Genomic DNA, 23,792 nt, shown 5'->3' with positions numbered 1-23,792 from the left:
TAGCTCACTGGCAAAGCAAGCTTGGTCCATGACTTGGGTTCAGTCCCTAGCACCAAAACAAAATAACTACCATGTGCTCACACAATACAAGGCAAACCTTTATCTTGTCATCCAAAGCCTTCTCCTCCCTACCTTATATTTTTTAAAATTTGAAACAGTTTCTCGCTGAATTGTCCAGGTTGGCCTTGAATTTGTAATCCTTCTGCCTCAGCCTCCCTATTCACTAAGATTAGATAAGTGTACTCCACTCCTGGCCATCCAATGCTTTTCATAATTTGCTTCCAATTTTTAATTTCATATCTGTACCTGCCGCAGTCATACCCACCCCCAAGTTTGGCAACAGTACAAGGTGCTAGGAATCCATTGGGAAACAAAACAGACAAGGTCATTAACCTGTGAAGCAATTCCTTTTCAGAGTTGTTCCTGCTTCCCGAATTTGAACTTGATCTTGGTCCAACTCTTTTGCTCCGTTTATCCTAGACCAGGCACTTTCTAAGAAATTACCTGCTACTATCCATGGCGATTCCTAAAGTGCTGGGCATCCAACTTAGCGCCTCATGCCTACTGAGCAAGTGCTCTATCACTTAGCTATATCCTCATCCAGAGGCCCATTTTTTTTTTTTTTTAACCCCAGGTTTAAATAGGTTCAAAATGTCCCAGGAATTAGGATTGCCTGAGAAAGGGGCAAGATAGAGCAGAGTAAGTTGATTTCAGTGAGAAAGGCCTGCCTTTACCAAAAATCATTATAGCCTCTCGCTTTCTCTTCCCGCAGGCCAGGACTCGGCCCTCTATCGTGGTCAAGGCTCTTTCGCTCCTTCTCTTCAGGCGCAGCCTAGGCCAACCTTGTCTCCAACCTCCCTCGCTCCCTCGGGAGGGTTCTCCCTTACCGAAGTTGCAGTTCCCGCCTTGGTGCTGGAAAGCCCGCTAAGCTCACGGAGGAGGAACTTTTCACTGGTTCCAGCCTCTTCTGGCGCGGAGCTCCAGGACCCGCCCCCCGCGCCAGTTGCCAGGGAGCGGTTGCCATAGAGCTGAGCAGTTGTCCGCGTGCGCAGGCGGAAGTCCCGGATTGAGGCGCCGCCATTTTTTGCTGCCCGGACGCGGAGCGAGAGGCAGAGAGAGTCGGAGACGCTATCCGCTTCCATCCGTCGCGCAGACCCTTCCGGAGCCGCTGCCGCTATGGATGATCGGGAGGATCTGGTGTATCAGGCGAAGCTGGCCGAGCAGGCTGAGCGATACGACGGTGAGTTGGGGGGGCAACGGGGAACTGGAATTCTCGGACCCTCTGCCGCCGCCCACAGAGGCCGGGAACAGGAGACAAAATGGCGGCATCGTCTCCGAGCTTGGCCTGGGGACGTGGATTCGGGAAGTAGGAAATGGCCTGTGCGCTCCTGGAGCTATGGGAGGCCCCAGGCCCAGGGACTTGACCCCGTCTGTGTCCTCAGCTGCAGACACTCTTGAGGTGGGAGGCCGAGGTGATAGGGTGGAGGTGTTGGTTGTAAAATGGCGGCTGGGGGGGGAGGGCGAGTCCCCGGGCGGGGGAGGGGGAGGAGATGGCGGGTGCTGTCTCCGGGCGAGCAATCCCCAAGGGAGCTTCTGGGACAGCCTTGAGATATGATGAACAATTGGGTGGGATGAAGGGGGAAGAAACACCCGCCACATGGGGGAGAGAGCGGAGACTGGGAGCTGTAGCGCGGGCGCCTTTCAGGGAAATATGGCGGGTGGGGGCGGTGGCTTTTCCCCGGAGGCCCAGTGTGGGGCGGCGGCTGTGGAGTCTCACAAAGGAGAATCCTTCCGAGCGGAGGGCTTCTTTAGGCTTACTGTGGTGGGTAGTCTTGTGGGAGAGTGGGAATCACAGCAGATCATCCTTGGGTGGAGGCAACCGAGATGGTGCAATCCGATTTCTTGCCTTAGGCCGGCACACCTTGCAGTGTGGGGTTTTGGGCTTTTCAGCCTCGGCTTTTGGGAGATGTCCTGAAAAACCTCACTCGTGCACCCTTCCCTCGGACTAAATGGCAGAGGCCGAAGTTTCTGTAGTATTTTTCAGGCTTGATGAGCACTAGGTTCTGATGGATAGAACAGGAGACAAGGGGACCATGACTTCTTAGTTCTAGCCTTTGTAACGCCCGTGCCTCCGTCTACCCATTTGTAAAAATGTTGACTTAACTGTACGCACCATTATGACACATGGAAAGACCTGTGGAGAAATAACGTTATTTCAAATAATGTTCTGTAATTGGATTTTGGTTGACTCCCCAGGTTTGGAATGCGTGTTCCTACTTCGTGTTGGGATCTTAACGTATTCCAGGCAGTCAGCTGAGGTTTGGGGTTTGGGATTATGAATGTAGGAGATCCTACTATTTTCTTGTTTTCATTTTAAGTACGTGATTTTACCCACAAATTTCTTTGTTCATTTGGTTTTGAGAGGGTTGGTGCTGGGAATCAAACCCAGCATTCTCTACCACTGAGCTAACACCCCCACCCCCCTATTCATTTGATTTTTTTTTTTTCCGTCCTGTTTTAGAACTTTATTGTGTCTGTCTACTCAGTTATAGCAGTTTTATTTTTTAATCCCACCTCCCAATGGTCCACTACGTTTGGGATCTAGATACTTGAGTTATCCCCACCTCTGTTAAACTAGCACTAAAAAAGGTAAAAGAAAAAAAGTGTGGCTACGGGTTTTAATGCTTTTGTGAGGAGAGGTGGGATGAACCGTTTATTCTTAGGGTTTTCTTAATATTTAAGCCACTTTACACTTTTCAAAATATTATGTAGTGCCTCCCCTTTGAATGCCAATTTGGTCATGTGAATAACTTTAGGGTCAGTCCAGGTGTATATCATCAGAAATTAGCGTTCTGGAATTTGAAAAGGAGAAAAGGTCCAAAACTCAAATTTAGGAAAGTTAGCTGATTGAAATTTTGTGTTGTGGATTTTTAAATTGCTGTTTATATTGAACAAGTCCCTGTTGGCAGGAGGAGGGGAATAAGATGGGGAAGTACAGCTCAAGGTCAGCTTTGTCTTTATTTCAAAGTGTTTAAAAATCAAACAAGTGTAGGTGTGCTTGTATGGAAGTCCCACTGCCCCCCCCCCCCCATGCTGCACATAGGTTCCCTTGATAATCTCCTGCCCTTGGGAGGAAACTTGAAGTTATATTTGCACAATTTCTGATTTTGGGGGATTTAGGCTCTGAATAAACTTGATATAGTAACCGAAAAGCAGGTAGGAGAAGTTTCTTTTTTCCCCTCCACTATTTATTTTTTTTTAACTCCTTTAAAAAACTGATTTGGAAGCCCATGATAATAGTAGCTTCTAAATAAATGACAGATTTAATGATCATCATTTTTGTGATTTGAGTGCTGAGTATTTTTGACCAAAGCTCTTCATAGGATTCTACTCTTAAGATAAAGCCAGATATTTGTTTTGTTCCTATCAGGGTTTAAACAGGGAAGAGAAAATAGGATATATAGGGTTTACAAGGTACTCCTGTGACTTAGGGCGTAAGGAAGGGATTCAGTGGAAAAGTAGTAGAGGAAGACAGTCACTGGAAATCGGCCCCTGTCCACTACTTGATTGACTGCAATAATTTATTTTGTTTGAAGGGGTACTAATAACTAGCTACTACAGAACTTATCAGGTGTGGGGAGTGAGAGTGCATTGTAATAATTTAGATTTTGGGTACTTGGTTATAAATGTTGGTTCTCCATTAGCCCCTTCCCTTTGTTACTGCCCTAGGCTTATCTTTTATTATTTTGCATCTTGTAGAACCTAGTGCTTAAACTTCATTCTCATTTAATTCTAACCTGGAGAATTGAAATTTTTATGGAGAATTGAAATTAATAGATTAACTAATGGTACTCCAGAAAAAGCTAAGCTGTATTCAGGAATGAAATGATTTTAGGATTGCATATAAATGATATTGAAGTTTGGGGCTAGGGCTTTGATTAAATCTAACATCCCCTCCCTTATAAGTCAGTAGTCCTTAAGAAATAGTTTTTTGAATCATTTGTAGCCACGTTAAGCAAGTCTCTTATCTCCAGAAACCAATCTTGCCTTGCCTTCCTATATATGAAACATACTATTATAGGAAAGTAAGGACAATAGAGGGGGAAAATGAATACTTCCTTCATTTTTGGCAGGGGAAAAGGGAGTAAAGATATTCACATACACTATTTTTGGGCTTGTATGGCAGTTGCTGTTCTTGTCCGTCCCTCACCTATCTTCACTTGTCAAGATTGGGTGTTGGGGTTTTTTGAAACAGGGGTCCTAGGATTGAACTTCGGGGGCACTTGGCCACTGAACCACATCCCCAGCCCTATTTGGTATTTTATTTAGAGACAGGGTCTTACTGAGTTGCTTAGCGCCTCACTTTTGCTGAGGCTAGCTTTGAACTCCAGCTCCTCCTGCCTCAGCCTCCTGACCTGCAGGGATTTCAGTTGTATGCTAGTGCGCACAGCTTGGTGGAGGTTTTGATAGTCATTTTTGGCTCACTGAATATATCAACACCAGAATGAGTCTGTTCTGAGAAACTTTTGAGTTGTAAGAACCCTAAAGCCTCAGGGCTTGGGTTGTGGGGTTGTGGCTCAAAGCCTCAGGGATTGGGTTGTAGGGTTGTGGCTCAGCAGTAGAGCGTTGCCTAAGCATATGTGAGGCCCTGGTTTTGATCCTCAGCATCACATACAAATAAAATAAAATGAAGGTATTGTGTCCACCTACAACTAAAAAAAAAAAAGAAAGTGAGAACCCCAAAGCCTTAACAGCTTATTCTGCTGGTGGGTGCAAAATGGGGGGCATGTTTTGAATGAACTCCTTAATAAATGTCTTGTTAGGGAAAAAATAGTGTTTAAAAACCATTTGGACTACCAATTCTTTGAATATAGGCCAGTAATAATTTTTTATTGCTATTTCAGTTAATGAGCTATATTGAATAAATTTTATTTTTCCTCCTGCCTAACTGCATAATAATTGATAACACAATTTTAAGAATCCCTTCTATAGGTGTTTTTAGACTATGTAGAAGGGTTGCTCTTCTGTGTACTTTAGATTTTTTTTTTTTGTAGTTGTAGATGGACAGAATGCCTTTATTTTTTTTATTTTTATATGGTGCTGAGGATTGAACCTAGTGCCTTAGGCATGCTAAGGTGAGCACTCTACAACTGAGCCACAACCCCAGCCCCTGTACTCTAGATCTTTATACAGCATCATGCACGCTTCATTTTTATTCTGGTTTACACAATTTTGAATTATAATGAAATCATTAAACATTACAATTCAAGGTGGATGAGTACATTTTAAATACTGTAATTACTCTTAATCTTCCTATAAAATGGTCTGAATTTGAACCCTGGTACAGGAAGAACATTTATGACAAGTATTTAAGCTGAGCAAATTTTGGAATCAGTTAAGTGCAAGCAAACATTGAAAATCCATATAAATGGACTTTTCATAATTGTTTTATAACTTGGTCAAAGGAATAGCATTACTATTTATTTAAGCAGTTGTAGGGATTGAACCCAGGGCCTTGCACACTTCAGGCAAGCACTCTGCCATTGAGCTACATCCATCCCCAGCCCTACGAAATAATTTTAAAGTTTCTTGTCTTTAAACTGATTCTGGTAAGTGAAATTTCAGCCCAGTAAATTAATGTATCTAATTTTATAAATTTGCTTTAATACTTTCAGAAGGTGATCTGAAGTATGAATTTGGAAAAGACTAAAATACTAACTTTGCAGGGAAGAAAATGAAGTACATGTGTATACACAAACTGACAGGCATAAGATAATGGCTAAATTTTAAAACTTTTATGTTGTATTTATTAAATACTATTTTATTTTTGTACTAGGGGTTTAACCCAGGTATGCTTTACCACTGAATCATATCCCCAGCCCTTATAAATTTTTAATTTATTAGCTAGGCACAGTGGCGCATGCCTGTAATCCCAGCGGCTTGGGAGGAGCAAATGTTCAAAGCCAGCCACAGCAATGGTGAGGTGGTAAGCAACTCAGTGAGACCCCGTCTCTAAATAAAATACAAAAATGGACTGGGGTTATGGCTCAGTTGTTGAGTTCAATCCTCAGTACCAAAAAAAAATATATTAAAATATTTTTTAGCTTATTTTATGCAGTGCTGAAAATGGAATCCAGTGTCTTGCACGTGGTAGCAGACACTCTACCACTGAGTCACATCCCGCCTTTATTTCTTTTTAATTTTTTTTTTTTTTAGTTGTTGATAGACCTTTATTTTATTCATTTATCTCTATGTGGTTTTGAGAATTGAACCCAGTGCTTTATGCATGCGAGGCAAGCTCTCTACCACTGAGCCACAACCCCAGCCTCCTTTATTTATTTTTTGAGACTGGGTCTTGCCATGTTGCTGAGGCTGTCCTCAAACTTGAGATCTTCCTGAGTCACTCAGATTACTGACATGTACCACTGTGCCTGCATAAATATCACATTTATATAGAGCATCATAACTCACAGACCATTTTCAGAAAGTTTTTACTTAATTCATGTAACAATATTGAACTAAGGTAGAGTTGTTACTTTCCTTTTATGGTTCAGGAAATTGAATTTGAAACCATATCAAAGATTTTTCTGTTGGCAACTATTAAATGGTAAAGTCAGAATTTGTCTGCTGACCTTCAGACCAGCACTCTTTCTCTTTACCCACTGATAAAAGTTCTGTTAGTAACCAAGTAAGCCTTTTGGGAGCAAAATGGGTTATGTTCATTTAGTGATTACCTCAACTAGCGTCTTTATGTTTATGACTTGTCTAGTATCCACTGTAATTATAGATAAAATATTGTCACACTTTTCTAAAGAAAGTGTGCTGTCTTTGAGAACTTAAAATTCTATCCCAGAGGGGCTGGGGATATAGCTCAGTTGGTAGAGTGCTTTCCTCATGTGCACATAGCCCTGAGTTCAGTCCCCAGCACCCCCCCCCCAAAAAAAAAGAAAAAGAAAAAAAAAATCTATTCCGAAGAGAATGTGTGTGTTCACATGCAGGTTCCATAACCCCTACCTTTCTTAAAAACCATAGTTTATCGTGGTGTTTATATTAGAATATGGCTGATGGCATGAGTTTTTCGTTTTATTTATTTATTTATTTTAATTTATTTTTTAGTTGTAGTTGTACCCAATATCTTTACTTATTTATTTATTTTTATGTGGTGCTGAGGATTGAACACATGCTAGGTGAGCATTTTGCCTCTGAACTACAGCCCCAGCCGGAGTTTTTGTTTTATATTAGCAAATACTTTTAAAAGATGCCGGAACTTTGAGGACGGGATACCATTGGCATATGTATGATTCATAAATGTCGTTGCAAGTTGTGTAGCTCTGTAAAACAGTCCATTAAGGAACAGTGAGGAATAGCAACAAATGGTGTTTTGGTGGAAGGGGTTAGTAGGAAATGAACTCTTGTACAACTAAGCTCTGTCTTCAGTTCTTTGCATTTTTTTTTTTTTTTTTTTTTAACATTTTTAAGACAGGGTCTTACTAAGTTGCTTAGGTTGACCTCAAACTTGAGGTCGTCCTGCTTCAGCCTACCAAGTCAAGTCTGGTGTGTGCCTGTCTAAAATCATTATTCTTTTTTTAACATTTTTATTCGTTGATGAATTTTAAAAAAAAATTTATTGGTATGTGGTGCTGAGAATACAACCCAGTGCCTCACACATACATGCTAGGCAAGCGCTCTACCACTGAGCCATAATCCCAGCCCTAAAAAACACCCCTGTGTTAAATCTCCAGTAAACTGCCCCTACCCCCCAAAAAAATTATTAATGTTTTTGAAATGAGCATTTAGCACTTGGATACAATTAAATACTTGTCAATATAATATTGTGGTTTGACCTCATTAACCAAATGTGCGTGTTTAATCACACCCCTAGGAACAGTTTCAGAAGCTCATCTAAATATACTAAATAGTACCAACTAATAATGCACAATTAATTAATTTACCTTCCAAATCAGAACACTTTGAAAAGAGGGGATACTAATTCATAATTGTTCTGGAAAAGCTGGCATAAAAACTGGGATCATCCTGGGCCACAAACTTGCCCTAAGTCATCCTACTTATTGCCATTTGTTTTCTTACGCTAGTTTTCTCATAATCAGACAGATTTCCTAAACTTTGTTCATCTCTTTAACATATTAGCTCTTCATCCCCAGAAGTTTTTTTTTTTTTTTCTTTTTCAAATAAGATTAGCATTTAGCATAACACAAGATAAAGGAAAAGTGGAAGATTTCCTTTGTCCCTTTACCCATCAGAAGGGGAATGGAAAAAGTCAAAGATATGGTGGTGGCTGAAAATAGAACTTACTGGCTGGCATACAACCAGTCAGTCTGATGGTGTCAAAGTCAAATTGGTGGTTTCTTTATAACTACTAGTTTTGTGTTTAGAATGTAATAGATCCAGATGTTAGCAAACATGCTAAGATCAGAACTTTTTCTCCACATTTTTTTTTTCCTTGTGGTGCTGGGGATTGAACCTAGTATGCAAGGCAAGCACTCTACCAACTGAGCTATATCCCCAGCCCCTTGTTTTTATTTTTGGGTACTGGGAATTGAACCTAGGGTCGCATAACCACTAATCATATTTCCAGCCCTTTTTATTTTGAGACTGTTCTGTCTAGAACAATGAATCCTATACAGTTCAGAAAACGTACCTGGTTTATCTTTTTCCTTTTTTGCAGTGCTGGGGTTTGAATCCAAGGCCTCTCTCCACATCCTAAGCAAGCACTCTACCACCAGGCTTTTTTTCCCAGCCCCTGGTTTATGGTTTTTGAAATTTAATCTTGAATTTATTGCTTTTCAAGTGATCTTCAACAGCATTTTCAAGTGATCTTCAGAAACAGCAAATCTGGCTGGGATTTTGGCTCAGTGGGTAGTATGCTTGCCTAGCAAGTGTAAGGCGCTGGGGTTCATCCTCAGCCCACATAAAAATAAATAAAATAAAGATGTTGTGTCCATCTACAACTACAAAAATATTTAAATAGAAAGAAACTGCAAATCTGTCATAGAAAGTCTTGATTTATAATTAAGTCAGCATTTTATATAAAGCAATATGAAGTATGTTTAATTCTTCGTTTGCATACAGTATTTGGAGGAGACATTATATTTGAATAAGGAATTATGCCTTTCATATTTTGGCAGATATGGTAAAATGCAAAAATATTGGAATTATTAGATTCCTCATCTGTAGAATGGAGATTAATGTCTGCATTGTCTATTAACAGGGTTGTTAGAAAATACTGAAATTGCAAAACATAATACTTGTATTTTTTTAATATATATATATCTTTAGTTGTATTATTTTTATGTGGTGCTGAGGATCGAACCCAGTGCTACACTCAAGCGAGACAAACTCTCTGCCACTGAGCTACAACCCCTTATGAAACATTTTTATCCGTTGTGAAAAGTCAAATAATTGATTTTGGTACTGAACTACTAGGATCATATTAGAAGATAACTTTTTTTTTCTCTTTTTTGAGGCAGAGGTGGTACTGGGAAATGAACCCAGGGGTGCTTTACCACTGAACTACATCCCCAGATCCCCTTCCCCTTAAAAAAATTTCAAGACATGTTCTTAAGTTGCTGAGGCTGACCTTATGCTTGAGATCTTCTGCTTCTGCCTCCCAAATTGCTGGGATTGTGCCACCATGCCCAACTCTGATAACCTACCTTTTGATGATGTAATTCAATAAAAATGATGAAAAAAAAGTTGACTTTGCTCTCCTCCTCTTCTCCATACTTTAATTTTTTGGGTCATTTATTTTCTTAGTCTTTACTTTTTATCTCTAACTTCTGTTGGAGCCTCAACTTTTTGGTTCTACTGCGGCCAACTAGCTTCCTGGCAGGCAGTATTCCCTTAAATTCTGAGAGGATATATCTGTTTCAGTGGAGTAAGAGGGATTCCCCTACCCCCACCCCAAATTGTAGAATCTTGGTAGGAGATTGTGGACGGTCAGGGAAGGAAGGTCTTTTAAGGCTAAACAATTTACATTGTCCTCTTTTTAGGGAATGTATTATTGGTATTAAGATTATTGAGCTGTACTGGGCATGGTGGTGCACAATTGTATTTCCAGCTACTAAGGAGACTGGGCAGGAAGATTCCAAGTTCCAGGCCAGTTTAGGCAATTTATTGGGACCCTCTCCTAAAAAATGGTGTGGGTGGGTGGAGGTGGCAGCAGCAGAGCTGGGTATGGTGGTGGTGCATGCCTGTAATCCTAGCCACTAGGGAGGCTGAGGCAGGAGGGTTGCAAATTCAAGAGCAGCCTTAGTTACTTAGCAAGGCCTTAAACAAATTAGTGAGACTCTGTCTCAAAATTAAAAAAAAAAATTAAATTTGTGGCTGAGCACTCCTGGGTTAAATACACAGTACAAAAACAGAAATCCATGTTGGGCTGTCTGGGGGTAGCTCATTGGTAGTAGTGCTTTCCTAGCTAGTGTGATTCAATACCTAGCACCAGGGGCTGGGGATGTGGCTCAAGCGGTAGCGCACTCGCCTGGCATGCGTGTGGCCTGGGTTTGATCCTCAGCACCACATACAAACAAAGATATTGTGTCCGCCAAAAACTAAAAAATAAATAAATATTTAAAAATTCTCTCTCTCTCTCTTTAAAAAAAAAAAATACCCAGCACCAGACTTTGCAATAAAGAAAAATATTGTAGGATATTTTCCCCCCTTTTCTTTGTACTGGGGATTCAACCCAGGGGCTCTCAACCACTGAGCTATTTTATTTTTTGAGGCAGGATCTCGATAAATTGCTTTCTAAATTGCTGAGGCTGACTTTGAACTTGGGATCCTCTTGCCTCATTCTCCCCAGTTTTTGAGGTTACAGGCATGTGCCACCATCCCTGGCTAGTAGACTATTGTGTTTTTAAAGTTTTAGCATTTGAGCTGATGGTGCAAACCTGTAATCCCAGCTGTTTGGGAGACTGAGGTGGGAGGATCACTTGAATCCAGGAGTTCAAGGTCAAATCACCTAGGAGCGCAAAAAAATAGAAAATTGATGAGCTAAAGAAAATATCACTGTTAACTCTGAAATATACAGGATTAAAGTTTTATAAAAGACTGGATAAGATTTGGAACTTATGGACTGGGGGTGTAGCTCAGTGGTAGAGGGCTTGCCTAGCACATGTGAGGCATTGTGTTGGATCCTCAGCCCCACATAAAAAATAAATAAAGGTATTGTGTCCATCTACAACCAAAAAAAAAAAAAAAGATTTGGAACTTAGCAGTGCAGCAGCATGATCCTTTATTTATTTATTTACAGTGCTGAGAATCTAACCCAGTGCCTCACACATGCAGGAATACTGCCTGCAAGGGAGCTAGTTGGCCGCAGTAGAACCAAAAAGTTGAGGCTCCAACAGAAGTTAGAGATAAAAAGTAGAGACTAAGAAAATAAATGACCCAAAAAATTAAAGGCAAGTGCTTTGTCACCGAACTACAGCCCCAACCCTGACACCCTCAATTTTATAAATAATTTTCAGGGATGTGGGGGAACGAGCACAGGGCTTTCCTCTAAAATAGTTAATATTGTTTTCTCCCCTCTCCCTCCTCCCTCTCTCCCTCCTCTCCCTCCTCCCTCTTCTCTCTCCTCCCCTCCCCTACCTCTCTCCCCCTCCCCTCCCCTCCCCTCTCTCCTCTCCCTCCTCTCCTCTCCTCCCCTCTCTCCTCTCTCCTCTCTCTAGGGGTTGAACGCAGGGTAGCTTTGCCATTGAGCTATATCCCCAGTCCTTTTTATTTTTTATTTTGAAACAGCGTCTCTAAATTGCTTACATCCTCACTAAGTTGCTGAGGCTGATCTTGCAATGTTTGCTCAGCTTCCAGGGTTGTAGGGATTAGGATATGCACTACCTTACCTGGTTTACTGTCTTTCTTACCTAGACTAATAACTGGTCACCTTTATCATCATACTGCTGCTTGCTTACACGTGTATATGTGTGTGAGAGATAATTTGTTTTATTGGGGGATTAGGACGTGAGCTGGAAAATGTCACCTTGGGGTATGCCCCTCTGTTTGCTCTTGTGACCTTGATCTTTCATTTTTTTAATGGTGCCAACATTTCTCTTTGATCCTTTTACCTGTTATCCTTTTTTGTTACAACTACACAGTGTTTCCCAATTTTCTTTCCACTGTTTTAAGAGCTGAAAGAATTTTGGTGCATTAGTAGTACTGTTGAGATGTTTTACTTTTGTATGACTTATAAAGAGATAGGAGACTATTTGATTGGCAGCTATTTTAGAGGTCCTTGTATCAAGTCTGGATATGTGCCCAAGCCCTCTTTTTATTTTGTTTTTTTTTTGAAACAGGGTCTCATAAATTGCTCAGACTGTCCTACAATTTGAGATTTGTGTGCCTCAGCCTCCTGAGTAGCTGGGATTGCAAACACCTACCACCATGCCCAACTCACAAACTTTTAAAGTATGGTTTAATTGGCTTTTGAGGGGGCACATGGCAACATTGTAGTGTCCCCAATTCCCAGCCTCTTTTACTTAATTGACAGGAGCATGTGAGTGTTTGGCTAGTAAAATATGAGCAGGAAGTGTATGCAAAAGTGGTTGAAAGTCTCCTGGTTATTCTGTGTTCTTTTGGTTTTTTGACCAGGGTGTCTTCAAGTAGCAGGTGGTACAACTATAGCTGCAAAATGGTGGACCCTCAGACATGTTGAGGAAGAAATAAGCCTTAGTTGTGTTCAGAATTCAGTGGTCTGAAATTCAGTTCCCCTATTGGGGGAAATATAGAATTCTTATTTGCAAATCAGAACTTTGAGTCCACCCCCACCCGCACCCCCCACCCCTGTAGGAATTAACCTAGGGTCTTACACATAAAAAGTGGTAGAGCACTTTAGACATGTGAGGCTGAGCAAATGCTTTACCAATGGGACATATCCCCAACCTGAATTATCAGTTTAGAAATGTTAAAAACATGTTTACTGTCTCTTATGCTCTCAATTTTGAGATTCCAAGTATAATACATCCAGGCTTCTTTGCCTTATAGAATCTTAGGGGAGGCAAAGCTGTTCCAAAATTATGTGCCAGTTTCTCTTAAGAATGAATACAATTCTTTGGCTGGTACGTTAAATATGTGCATGCTATATAAAGGACGTTTGTATTTCATGGCTTCTGAGTGAATCATAAACTCCCCTGGTGCAGCCTAGTTCTCTGGTGGAGATCCTTTGTATCCCTTTCTAAACCACTTACTTTGAAACTTGTGACTTTAAGGAAGGTATTGGTTCATGGAGTTCTCTGTCCATCTGAGCTCTTTCATCTTTGGTGTTTTAATATTCCCTTGGTCTTCAATATAGGCATTCCTCCCAATGTTGTTTTTAGCACCGATTTGGTTTTTATGTCATTTGGGATCTCCCCTGTCCCCATGATAGATCATATTTTCTTATCTGTTGTGCCTTTTTTCTCTGAAACATTTTTTCTACGGTGTAAAAAGTGTTTCCTCTTCATCCAGTGATTTTAAGCTCTCAATGTTAACAGGTTTTCTCTGATAAGCTTAAACCTGAAGTATTTCTAAAATGTAGACTACTGATATTCCTTCTACTCCCACTTTATCTCTCATTTCCATCAAAGGACCAAATCCTTTTTTCTTCATTATGCAGCAACTTGAAAAATGCTTTTATTTTATCTCCTTCCTCTTGTTCTTTTCTACTTGAAGAATAGCTTTCTCTTGTGGAATTTTTTTTCTGTTTATATATACAAGTTTTGGGGGTTCTAATTAGTTATATCTGATAGAATGCATTTTGATTAGTTGTACACAAATGAAGCACAACTTTTCATTTCTCTGGTTATACACTTTGTACAGTCACACCACATGTGCAGTTCATTCATGTATGTTTATAATATTTTGAGGCTAATTTTGTGAAGCATCTAAAAAGTAGTAACCATCATGATATAAAGGAAACTGTGAGGGAATGACAATGACTTTAATTTCTTCTAATTATACCTGACATTATTAAAAGTGAAGGTCTTAATGCTGACATTTCTATTTCAACAATGGATTTACTTAACTCTTTGTAGAGCTTCTGTTTCATTGAGTTACTTTTAAATTATTTTTTTCTTTGGGATACACTCCTTCCGTTATCATGTGCATGTAATATAGTAGGGGTTTTTTTTTTTTTAGGTTGTATATGGACACAATATCTTTATTTTTATGTGGTGCTGAGGATTGAACCCAGTGCCTCACATGTGCCAGGCGAGTGCTCTACCACTGAGCCACAACCCCAGGCTAGATTTTAAAAGTTACAATTTCAGATAGCCGTAAACTGATGTGGTTGGGTTTTTACCCAGATGGTTTTTATTTATTTTTTTGTACCTGGATTGAATCCAGGGACTCATAGCCACTGAGCAACATCACCGGCCCTTTTTTATATTTTATTTAGAGGAAGGGTCCTGTTAAATTGCTTAGGACTGGGGCTGGGGTTGTGGCTCAGTGGTAGAGTGCTAGTGCGGGGTCCTGGGTTTGATCCTCAGAACCACATAAAAATAAATAAACAAAATAGAATGTATTGTGTCCAACTATAATTAAAAAATTAAATATTAAAAAAAATTGCCTAGTACCTTGCTAAGTTACTGAGGCTGACCTTGAACTTGTGATCTCCTGCTTTCATTTCCCAAACTGCTGGGTTTATAGGTGGCTCTGAGGTGATTTTTGTGAAGTGGTGAATTTTACAGTTCTACAATTTACAGAGATTTAATTTTTTTTTTTTTTTAATTTGGTACTGGAGATTTAACCCAGGGACCCTTTATCACTGAGCTATATCCCCAGTCCTTTTGATTTTTTGAGACAGGGTCTTGTTAAATTGCTAAAAGCTTTGAACTGACCTCTAACTTGGTAATTTTCCTGCCTCAGCCTTCCTAATTGCTGGGATTACAGGAGTGCCTCACTATGCCCAGTGGTATTCTGCTATTTTCCCTGGCTCTTCCCATGATAGTTCTGTACCATCCTTTTTTTTTTTTTTTTTTTTTTTTTTTGCAGGGTGGGGTGGGGGCCGTGCTGGGTATTGAACCCAGGGCCTTATGCATGGGAGGCAAGCGCTCTACCAAATGAGCTATATCTCTGGCCCCCAGAGTTAATGCACCATCCCTAAAGTAATTTTGAGTTCTTTCCATTTGACATAATAGTTAAGGAAACTGTTTCATTTTGGGGTACTGGGGATTGAACCCAAGAATACTTACCCAATGAGTCACATCTGTAGCCCTTCTTCTTTTTTATTTTGAGGCACAGCCTCACTAAGTTGCTAAGGATGACCTCAAACTTGAAATCAGCCTCCCCAATTGCTGCACTAGCATGCCCAGCTCATTTTGTCTCTTTTCGATATTGTTGATGGGCTTATTCATGTCTCTCTCTCCCTTTTTACTGTAGCCACTCTTCTGTGTGAAGACAAGTTGTAACCCTACACAGTCTTATTTTTTTTGATACGATATTAGAAAAATCAGCAAGTTTCTAGATATATACTTATTAGGTCTCAGAATATCTCAGAATGTCTTAATTTCTTCTTCTGGGAAATCTTCTTGGTTTTCTTTTAGTTACTCCATGTATAGGATTTAAGATTTATGTAATAGTAGATGTTTTGTATAATGTCTTTGTAGATGTGATAACCCCATGTTAATTGGAAATATTATGACTCTAGGCACTTTTGCTAAACTGGTAACATAGGACACATATATTAAATTTTACTGTAACACATAGTTGATGAATAGACCTCAACCCTCCAAATGAGTTTTAGGGTCTTAGAGATTTTAGGGTCAGATACAACTAAATTTCCCATAAAATAATAATGGACTGTAGAAGTAGGGTCTGTTGAAATTGCCTAGAAAGTATCAGAATTCTGTTTTTGTGTGGAGAGATCCTTACAGAGGTTTTACTTTAGGACATATAGGTCAGTTTAATAAATAAATGTGCATGTGTTTTAATTTTTGTGTGTGGGGGGGGCACTGGGGATTGAATACATGGGTGTTTTGCCAGTAAGCTGTGTTGTGTCCCAGCTTTTTTTTTTTTTTTTTGAGACAGGTTTTCATTAAGTTGCCGGGCTGGCCTTGAATTTGCAATCCTCCTGCCTCAGTTTCCCAAATAACAGGTGTTCATCTCTGCATCTGGCTTAAAATATATTCCATTTCTAACACATTCATCTAGCCTCTTAATTCTTTCATCAAATATTTGTGTCTTTTTTTAATGTTTATTTTTTTGTTATAGGTGGACATAATATCTTTATTTTTTTATGTGGTGCTGAGGATCCAACCCAGTGCCTCACACAAGGAAGGCAAGTGCTCTACCTCTGAGCCACAACCCCAACCCCTTGTGTGCCTTTTCTGTAATTAGATATTATGTTCTTCTGGGAATGTAGGGATGAAGATATAGTTCATGCCTTTGTAGAAAGGTAATATTTGATCAGAAGACAAATAGTAATAATCCTCAATACTGAAGTGTGAACCTAGATGAGAGTGCAAGAAGGCTTCACATAGTAAGACTTTTAAATTTGATCCAGAGGGCTGGGATGAGTAGTTTCCTCTGCAAGGGGTCATTGGCCAGTTAACTTAAAAACCAAACAGCTCTTTAGAACCTTGAGTGACAAATTTCCTTCCTTTCTTTTGTACTTGGGATTGAACTCAGGGACACTTGGCCAGTGAGCCACATTTCCAGCCCTATTTTGTATTTTATTTAGAGACAGGGCCTCACTGAGTTACTTATTAGTATATCACCATTGCTGAGGCTGGCTTTGATCTCAGGATCCTCCTGTCTCAGCTACCTACGCCTCCAGGATTACAGGTGTTGGGAAACCTCTCTCATTCAAACCATAACAAATACTTGGTTCAGAAAGTCAGAGTGGTGATTAGGTTCCAGGTGCTTAAGTTACATTGTCTAGGTTTGGATTTTTGTTTTGCTGTTTTGTGACTTAAAGCAGATTACCCTTCGCTTCAGTTTTCTTTATTTAAAATTAGGATTTGTAGTTCTAATACTGGACACTTTTTTTTCCCACATTGGGAGAAGATGGGTTATGACCCTGTAGGCTTTGGTATGAGGTAATTAATTCTGTAAACCAGTACAAAGGGTGCTGTTTTTTCCCATCACTGATTCTGAACTGTTTGCTTCCATCCTGACCTAAATCTCATTAGAAACTGTAGAGTTGAGTTTTTTGATAACTTGTCAGTTTGATGCCCCATTTTTTATTTTTTTGTTTTTGTGATTGATACTGGGAATTGAACCCAGGGCCTCCTCCATGATAGGTAAGTGCTTTGCTACTGAGCTACACTCCAAGCCCTTAAGTTTTGAGTCTTGCTAAGTTGCCCAGGTTGTTGTGGAGAATTGTGATCCTCCTTCCTCACCTTCTCAAGTAGCTGGCATTATAGGCGTGTGCTACTGTTTTTAGGTTTTTTTTTTTTTTTTTTTTTACTTTCTTTAATTAAAAACTCACCAGAGACTTTCTTTTACTTTTACTAGCTGGCAGGGACAATCTGGGAAAATCATGTTTTATTGGGATGTTGATGTAGAGTAATAAATTAGTGGCATGAGAGTAAGCTTTTTGGAGATAAGGGTCTAGAGGGTTAATTTCTAGGTAGAAAAAAATGTGTTATAAACAGGAATAAACTTTTTTTTTTTTTTTCCCACTGTACTGGGAATTGATCCCAGTGTCTTGCATGTTCTAGGCAACTGCTTTACCACTTAGCTACATTCTCAGTCCCCAAAATACATGTTTCTATATTAAATGTTTGTGCCTCTGGTAGATATAAAAACCAGTTAGTCAATGTTTCATTTTTCTTATTTTTGGTACTGGGAATTGAACTCAGGGTCCTATGCATGCTAAACACATGTTTTGCCACTGAGCTTTACTTCTAGCCACTCACATCTGTTCTTATTGGAACAAATAATGGAATACCCATACACATGAATTCAAATCCAAATGTGATTAAATGAAGACACTAGTTGGGTTAGATTGTCTAGTTTTATTCCACTGATGTGATCTTGAACAAGTTTAAAAACCATATTTTTTAGTTTCCTCATACAAAAGGGGAGAGAGTACTGTTACTTGTTCCAAAAGTCTGTTGGATGCATTAATACAATCAGAGCATTTGGTGCAATACCTAGGAAGCATGGTGTGTTTTATTTGTGAATGAGTTATTGAATGAATGTGCAAAATCAAGGATCAAAGTTAATGAAAGTCAAGGTGAAGAAACATTTGACTCTTCTGTCAGTAACATAAACTGGCTCCATGTTGTAGGTATCTAACTAAATTATTGTCACAGAGGGAGGAAGGAAAGTTAGCCATGAAAAAACAGACTTATTGTGTTTGATTTAATATGCTCTTTAACTTGAGATGATTCAGAATTTATACAGCAGGTATTTTCATTGTTCCCAGACTTCATACACCAAACTTGCTTGAGTTGGGAGTCCTCTGGTCTACAAGTTATGATCAAACCTGCTGCAGATACTTAAAACAATTTTCCTCGACACCAGAAATGTTTGTCACATTGACAAAATATTTGCAGCAAAGATTTCATGATGTGCTGGTTGTGCTGAATAATTTTATATGAATATAATAGGTGGTGTTAATTTTGTACTAATGAAGGTTTTTTTGTTGTTTGTCTTATGGATTGAACCCAGGGATGTTTTACCTCTGAGCTACATCTTCAGTCCTTTTTTATAAAATAATAATAATAATAAGTTGCTGAGGCTGGCCTCCAGTTTGTGATTCTCTACCTTAGCCTCCCTCACAACTGAGATTACAGGTGTGTGCTACTGCCTGACTCTAACTCAGGTTTTCTTTCTTTCTCTCTCTTATTCACCCTATGTCAGCTTTACCACTGAGGTCTCTCACAAGTTGCTAAAAGTTGCTGATGCTGTCCTCAAACTTGTGATCCTTCTGCCTCAGCCTCCTTAGTCACTCTGCCCTGCTCTAATGCAGGTTTTAATGACATGGTTCTAGAGTTTGGGATAAATCAGAGCTTTCCTATAAGATTTTGGGGTATATTGTGATTCATATTATTTCTTTTGCTGGTGTTAAAAGGATAAGAATGACACTCTAATCTTGAGAGTGCCCCAGTACTGGTTGTAGGAATTTAGGGGGTATTAAGAAGCTGCTTATTCATGTAATGCTGTTAGTACACTACCTAAAGTAATGGTTAAATTCCCAAACGTGGGAGGGCTAAGAAAAGTTTGTTAGGATCTAAACACTTGGTGGGTATGATGGTACATGCCTGTGATCCCGCCTCAAGAGGCTGAGGCGGGAGAATGCCAAGTTCAAGGTGAAGTTTTGGCGATTTATTGAGACTTTATAAAAAAATAAAACAAGGGTTGGGGATGTAACTAAGTGGTAAAGTGCTCCTCTTAGTCCCCAGTACCAAAACGAAAAAACAAATGAATAAATTTGCTGAGGCTGCCTCAGCTTCTCACTGGGGTTATAGGTGTGTGCCACTGCAACTGTAACACAGATTAACTAATAGGCAAAATGTCTAAATTATCATTGTCCAAAAGAAGGTTCACAAATGGCTAATAAGCACATGAAAATGCTTAACACATTATTGCCATCAAGGAAGGGCAAATCAGAACAACACTTGGGGTGCAGCTCAGTAGTAGAGGTCTTAACCTAGCATGGTTGAGGCCCTGGTTCAAATCCCCTCCCCTCAAAACACCAGTGAGATACCATTTCAAACACAATATGATCACTTTAAAAAGGGAGTGGGGTGCAAGTGTAGATGAGGATGTGGAGTTTAGAATCCTCCTACATTGCACAGCCCCTGTAGAAAACAATTTGGTGTATTGTTCCACAAAGAGTTAATTATACTCTTAGTTATGTACTCAAGACAACTGAAGTCATATATCCACACAAAAAGTTTTACATGAGTGTTTATTGTAGCATTATCCATAATAGCAAAGTGGAAATATTATTATCTGGTGAATGGATAGATAAAATGTGGTATATTTACATAGGTAAGTAAAGTATTAATACAGTGTGGATGAACCTTGAAAATATGCAATGTGAGAGAATCCAGTCACCAAATACCACATGCACAGTTCTAGGTTATACAGATTTATAGAAACCAAATAGATTGATTTTTCTCCTCACCCCTAGTAGTTGGATTTGGGGGTAAATGATGACTTCTAATTGTTCTGGGGTTTTTCTTTTAGAAGTGAGGTAATGGTTGTAGAATTACATGAATATACTAAAAACCATTGAATTGTGTGCTCTAAATGTGTAAATGGTTATAGTATGTAAGTTTTATCTCAGTAAAGCTGTTAGTTAATGAAGGGATAATTACTGTTTCTATAGTTTTACCACATAGTACTCTTTGCATTGTTTTGTCACTAATGAAGGTAATTATATAGTTGAATCTAGAATAGTAGATTTATCACTTTTAAATACATTTTCCCTTGTATTATAAAATACTAAATGTTCATTGTTGGGTATAGATAGGGCTGTAGCTTAGTGCTTTATGGCTTGCTCAGTTTGTACAAGGCCCTGAGTTCTGTCCTTAACACCACCCCCTCAAAAAATGTTGAAATTTTGTAATGCACAGCAAAATGAAAAATAGATTTAGATTAATCATTTGGAATAGTATCCAGAAATCACTGGTAAAACTTTATATCATTAGATAGTTGTGTTTAGTTTTTTTCATACATAATGCATAATCTTGCAATAAAAAAATAAATAATGATACTTTCTGGTATATCTGGGTTACTTTATTTTATTAATACTTTGTACCAATTTGGAAAATTGAATTACTGGTTTTCTCAGGTATGTTTAATTTGTTGTTTTTTGAAAATAAGCCGGAGTGGAACTGAACTGAACTCCATTGCCTCCAAACTTAGTCTTCGTGCTGGGCACACACCTGTAATCCCAACAATTTGGGTGGCTGAGGCAGGATTGCAAGTTCTAACTTCAGCAGCTTAGTGAGGCCCTGTCTCAAAAAATTAAAAGGGCTGGGGTTGTAGCTCGGTGGTGAAGCACTCCTGGATTAAATTACCAGTACCAAATATAAATTAACTAAGTAATTTGATTCAAATGGAATCATGCAATGTCTTTTTTCACTTAAAAGTGTTTTTGATATTTACCTTAATTATCTTTCAGTTTTAATTAATCTGTGATATAGGTGTGTACCACAGTTTATTCATTTCACTTCTTGATGCACATTGAGTTATTTTCACATTTTTGCTGTTAGGAGAATCAGATTGCTATTGACATAATGCAAAAGTCTTTATGAAGATAATGTTTTCCTTTCTTGTGGATAATACTTAGAACTGTGATTGCTTGGTCACATAATGGTTATTTAAAAAAAAAAAAGCCAAACTGCTAAACTGTATTCTAAAGAGCTTTATTGCATCTTAATACTTCTATTTTCTGGTATTCTGAAGGGATGATTTTTGCGGGGGGGGGGGAACCAGGGATTCAACCAGGATCACTTAACTACTGAGCCACATCCCCAGCCCTTTTTAAATTTTATTAGAGACATCTCACTGAGTTGCTAAGTTTCAAAGTCTGCTTTGAACTAAAAAATCCTCCTGTCTCAGTCTCCCCAGCAACTGGGAGTACAATTTATACACCACTGTGCCCGGCTGAAGGGATGGTTTTTGAGGCATTTTCCTGGGGTTGCACATTTGGAAGACTTCCTTATTTTTACCATACTGTTAAACAGTGAAGGTGCTGTCATTTTACCTATTTATTAAGGTATCCTTATGCTTAAGGAATTAATATATGCTTGTTAAAAAAACAGATTTTTATGTCTCATCACCAAAAATTCTGAATCTGTAAACATGGAGAGCCACTTGATAGTGATGGCATTAAGTCTTTTCTAAAAGCATCATTTTTGTTGTTAATACATTTGTTTTGTATTATTGAGCTGTTTTTGGTTCTTTGTTTTCTCGTAATATTTTTTAAGTATTGGGATATTCCAAAGATTATTTGGGCCCTTTTCTTTGCTTGCCACCTAGTGGTAACAGATAGTAACCATTAGCGATTTACCAGTGAATGAATTCTTAGGTAGATTATGCTTTTCTAAAAGGAGGGTTAGAAACATCAAAAGTTTGCCAGGGTACCATGACACATGACTGTAATCCCAGTGACTCAGGAGGCTGAGGAAGGAGGATTGCAAATTTGAGGGCAGCCTCAGCAATTTAGTGAGGCTCTAAGTGACTTAGTGAGACCCTGTCTTAAAAGAAAAGGAAGAAAAAAAGAATTGGATTATATTTCAGTGGTAAAGTACTCCTGACTCAAATCCCCTACCCCCACCCCAATCACAGGTTTGTACTTGTGACTCATGTGCTCAGTATACTTTTGTTGTTTGAATGAATCCCCCCTTCCTCTTGAGATTTTGGTAGGTTTTTTTGAAATACAGTTCAATTTGTAGTTACTTGTAAGGCAACATGTTTTAGAACATGTAAACTTTTTTTTTTTTAATGGGGTACTGGGAATTGAGCTCAGAGGCACTTTACCTACAAGCTACATCCCCGGATCTCTTATTTTATATATTTTTTTATTTAAAGGTGGACACAATACCTTTATATTTATATGGTGCTGAGGATTAAACCCAGTGCCTCACGCATGCTAGGCAACTGTTCTACCTCTGAGCCACAACCCTACGCCGTTTATTTTTGAGACAGAGTCTTGCTAATTTGCTTGGGACCTCGAACTTTGGTGATCCTTCTGCTTCATCCTTCAGTTGTTGGGATTTCAGATGTGTGCTACTGTGCTTGGCTAGAGCCTGTAAATTTTTAATCCTTTTCTCAAACTGCCAGCCTGATTACTTTGACTGGAGAATGGATAGGTGTATATTCTTATTTAATTTGAGATGCCTCCAAATCATAATATAAATCATACTAGACATTGCATGAAGTTTTCCTGATTCCATATAACTTATGCTCTATATTCTCTTGTTGGCTCTTCTAATTTTTTTTTTTTTTTGAGAGAGAGAGAGAATTTTTTAATATTCTTTATTTTTTAGTTTTTGGTGGACCCAACATCTTTATTTTTATGTGGTGCTGAGGATCAAACCCAGTGCCCCACGCATGCCAGGCGAGCGCGCTACCGCTTGAGCCACATCCCCAGCCCTCTTCTAATTTTTTATTATTTCCACAGCACTAGGAATTGAACCCAGGTGTGCTCTGCCACTAAGCTACATCCCCAGTATATTATTATTTTATCATCATCATCATCATCATCATCATTATTATTTATGGAGACAGGATCTTGCTAAGTTGCCAAGGCTTACTTTGAGCTTGACTGAGATTGACTTCAGTCAGTCTCAGTAGATAAGATTATAGGTGGCTTTTTCCTGGTCCTTCTGTCCCATTAGTTTTTATGATTATGAGGTTATTTTTGTTAAAATTTCTTTTTTGTTACCATCAAGGAGGTGCTGTTGATTGATCCTAGGATCAATCAACCAGGGTCCATGTGCTCTTCTGTTGATCTATACACATAGCCCCTATTTTTGTTAAATATTTTAGCTCTTGCTTTCTGTTAACTTGGGAAGGGAGTGGGCACTGTGAAAGGGATATTAACAAAGATTTTTAAGTTTGTGTGGACTGATTTTGTTTCTCCCATTTAGAAATGGTGGAATCAATGAAGAAAGTAGCAGGGATGGATGTGGAGCTGACAGTTGAAGAAAGAAACCTCCTATCTGTTGCATATAAAAATGTGATTGGAGCTAGAAGAGCTTCTTGGAGAATAATCAGCAGCATTGAACAGAAAGAAGAAAACAAGGGAGGAGAAGACAAACTAAAAATGATTCGGGAATATCGGCAAATGGTGAGATGGTTGCATTTTTCAAGGAAAATGATTGTTATTTCTTACATGT

At 39.1% G+C, this 23,792-nt stretch overlaps 1 protein-coding gene across 2 annotated transcripts in view; it reads left to right on the top strand.

Annotated features, from left to right (window-relative positions):
* Positions 1–1,056: 1,056 nt before the first annotated feature.
* Positions 1,057–23,792, top strand: part of Ywhae (tyrosine 3-monooxygenase/tryptophan 5-monooxygenase activation protein epsilon) — a 37,320-nt gene continuing 14,584 nt past the window's right edge. The window contains exons 1-2 of one of the 2 annotated variants that reach the window (XM_058580075.1): positions 1,057–1,240; positions 23,544–23,743. In XM_058580075.1, the coding sequence (XP_058436058.1) occupies positions 1,177–1,240; positions 23,544–23,743 (264 nt within the window). In that variant the 5' untranslated portion in view covers positions 1,057–1,176. The remainder of the gene's footprint in view (positions 1,241–23,543; positions 23,744–23,792) is intronic. The other variant, XM_046446982.2, reaches the window with a different exon arrangement.

Source organism: Marmota monax, unplaced genomic scaffold (assembly GCF_021218885.2).
Source record: "Marmota monax isolate L192 unplaced genomic scaffold, Marmota_monax_Labrador192_F-V1.1 WCK01_AAM20220418_F8-fsc00138, whole genome shotgun sequence".
NCBI classification, from domain to species: domain Eukaryota; kingdom Metazoa; phylum Chordata; class Mammalia; order Rodentia; family Sciuridae; genus Marmota; species Marmota monax.
The sequence above is the reverse complement of the archived record's forward strand: the minus strand, read 5'-3'. Positions and strand labels throughout refer to the sequence as shown.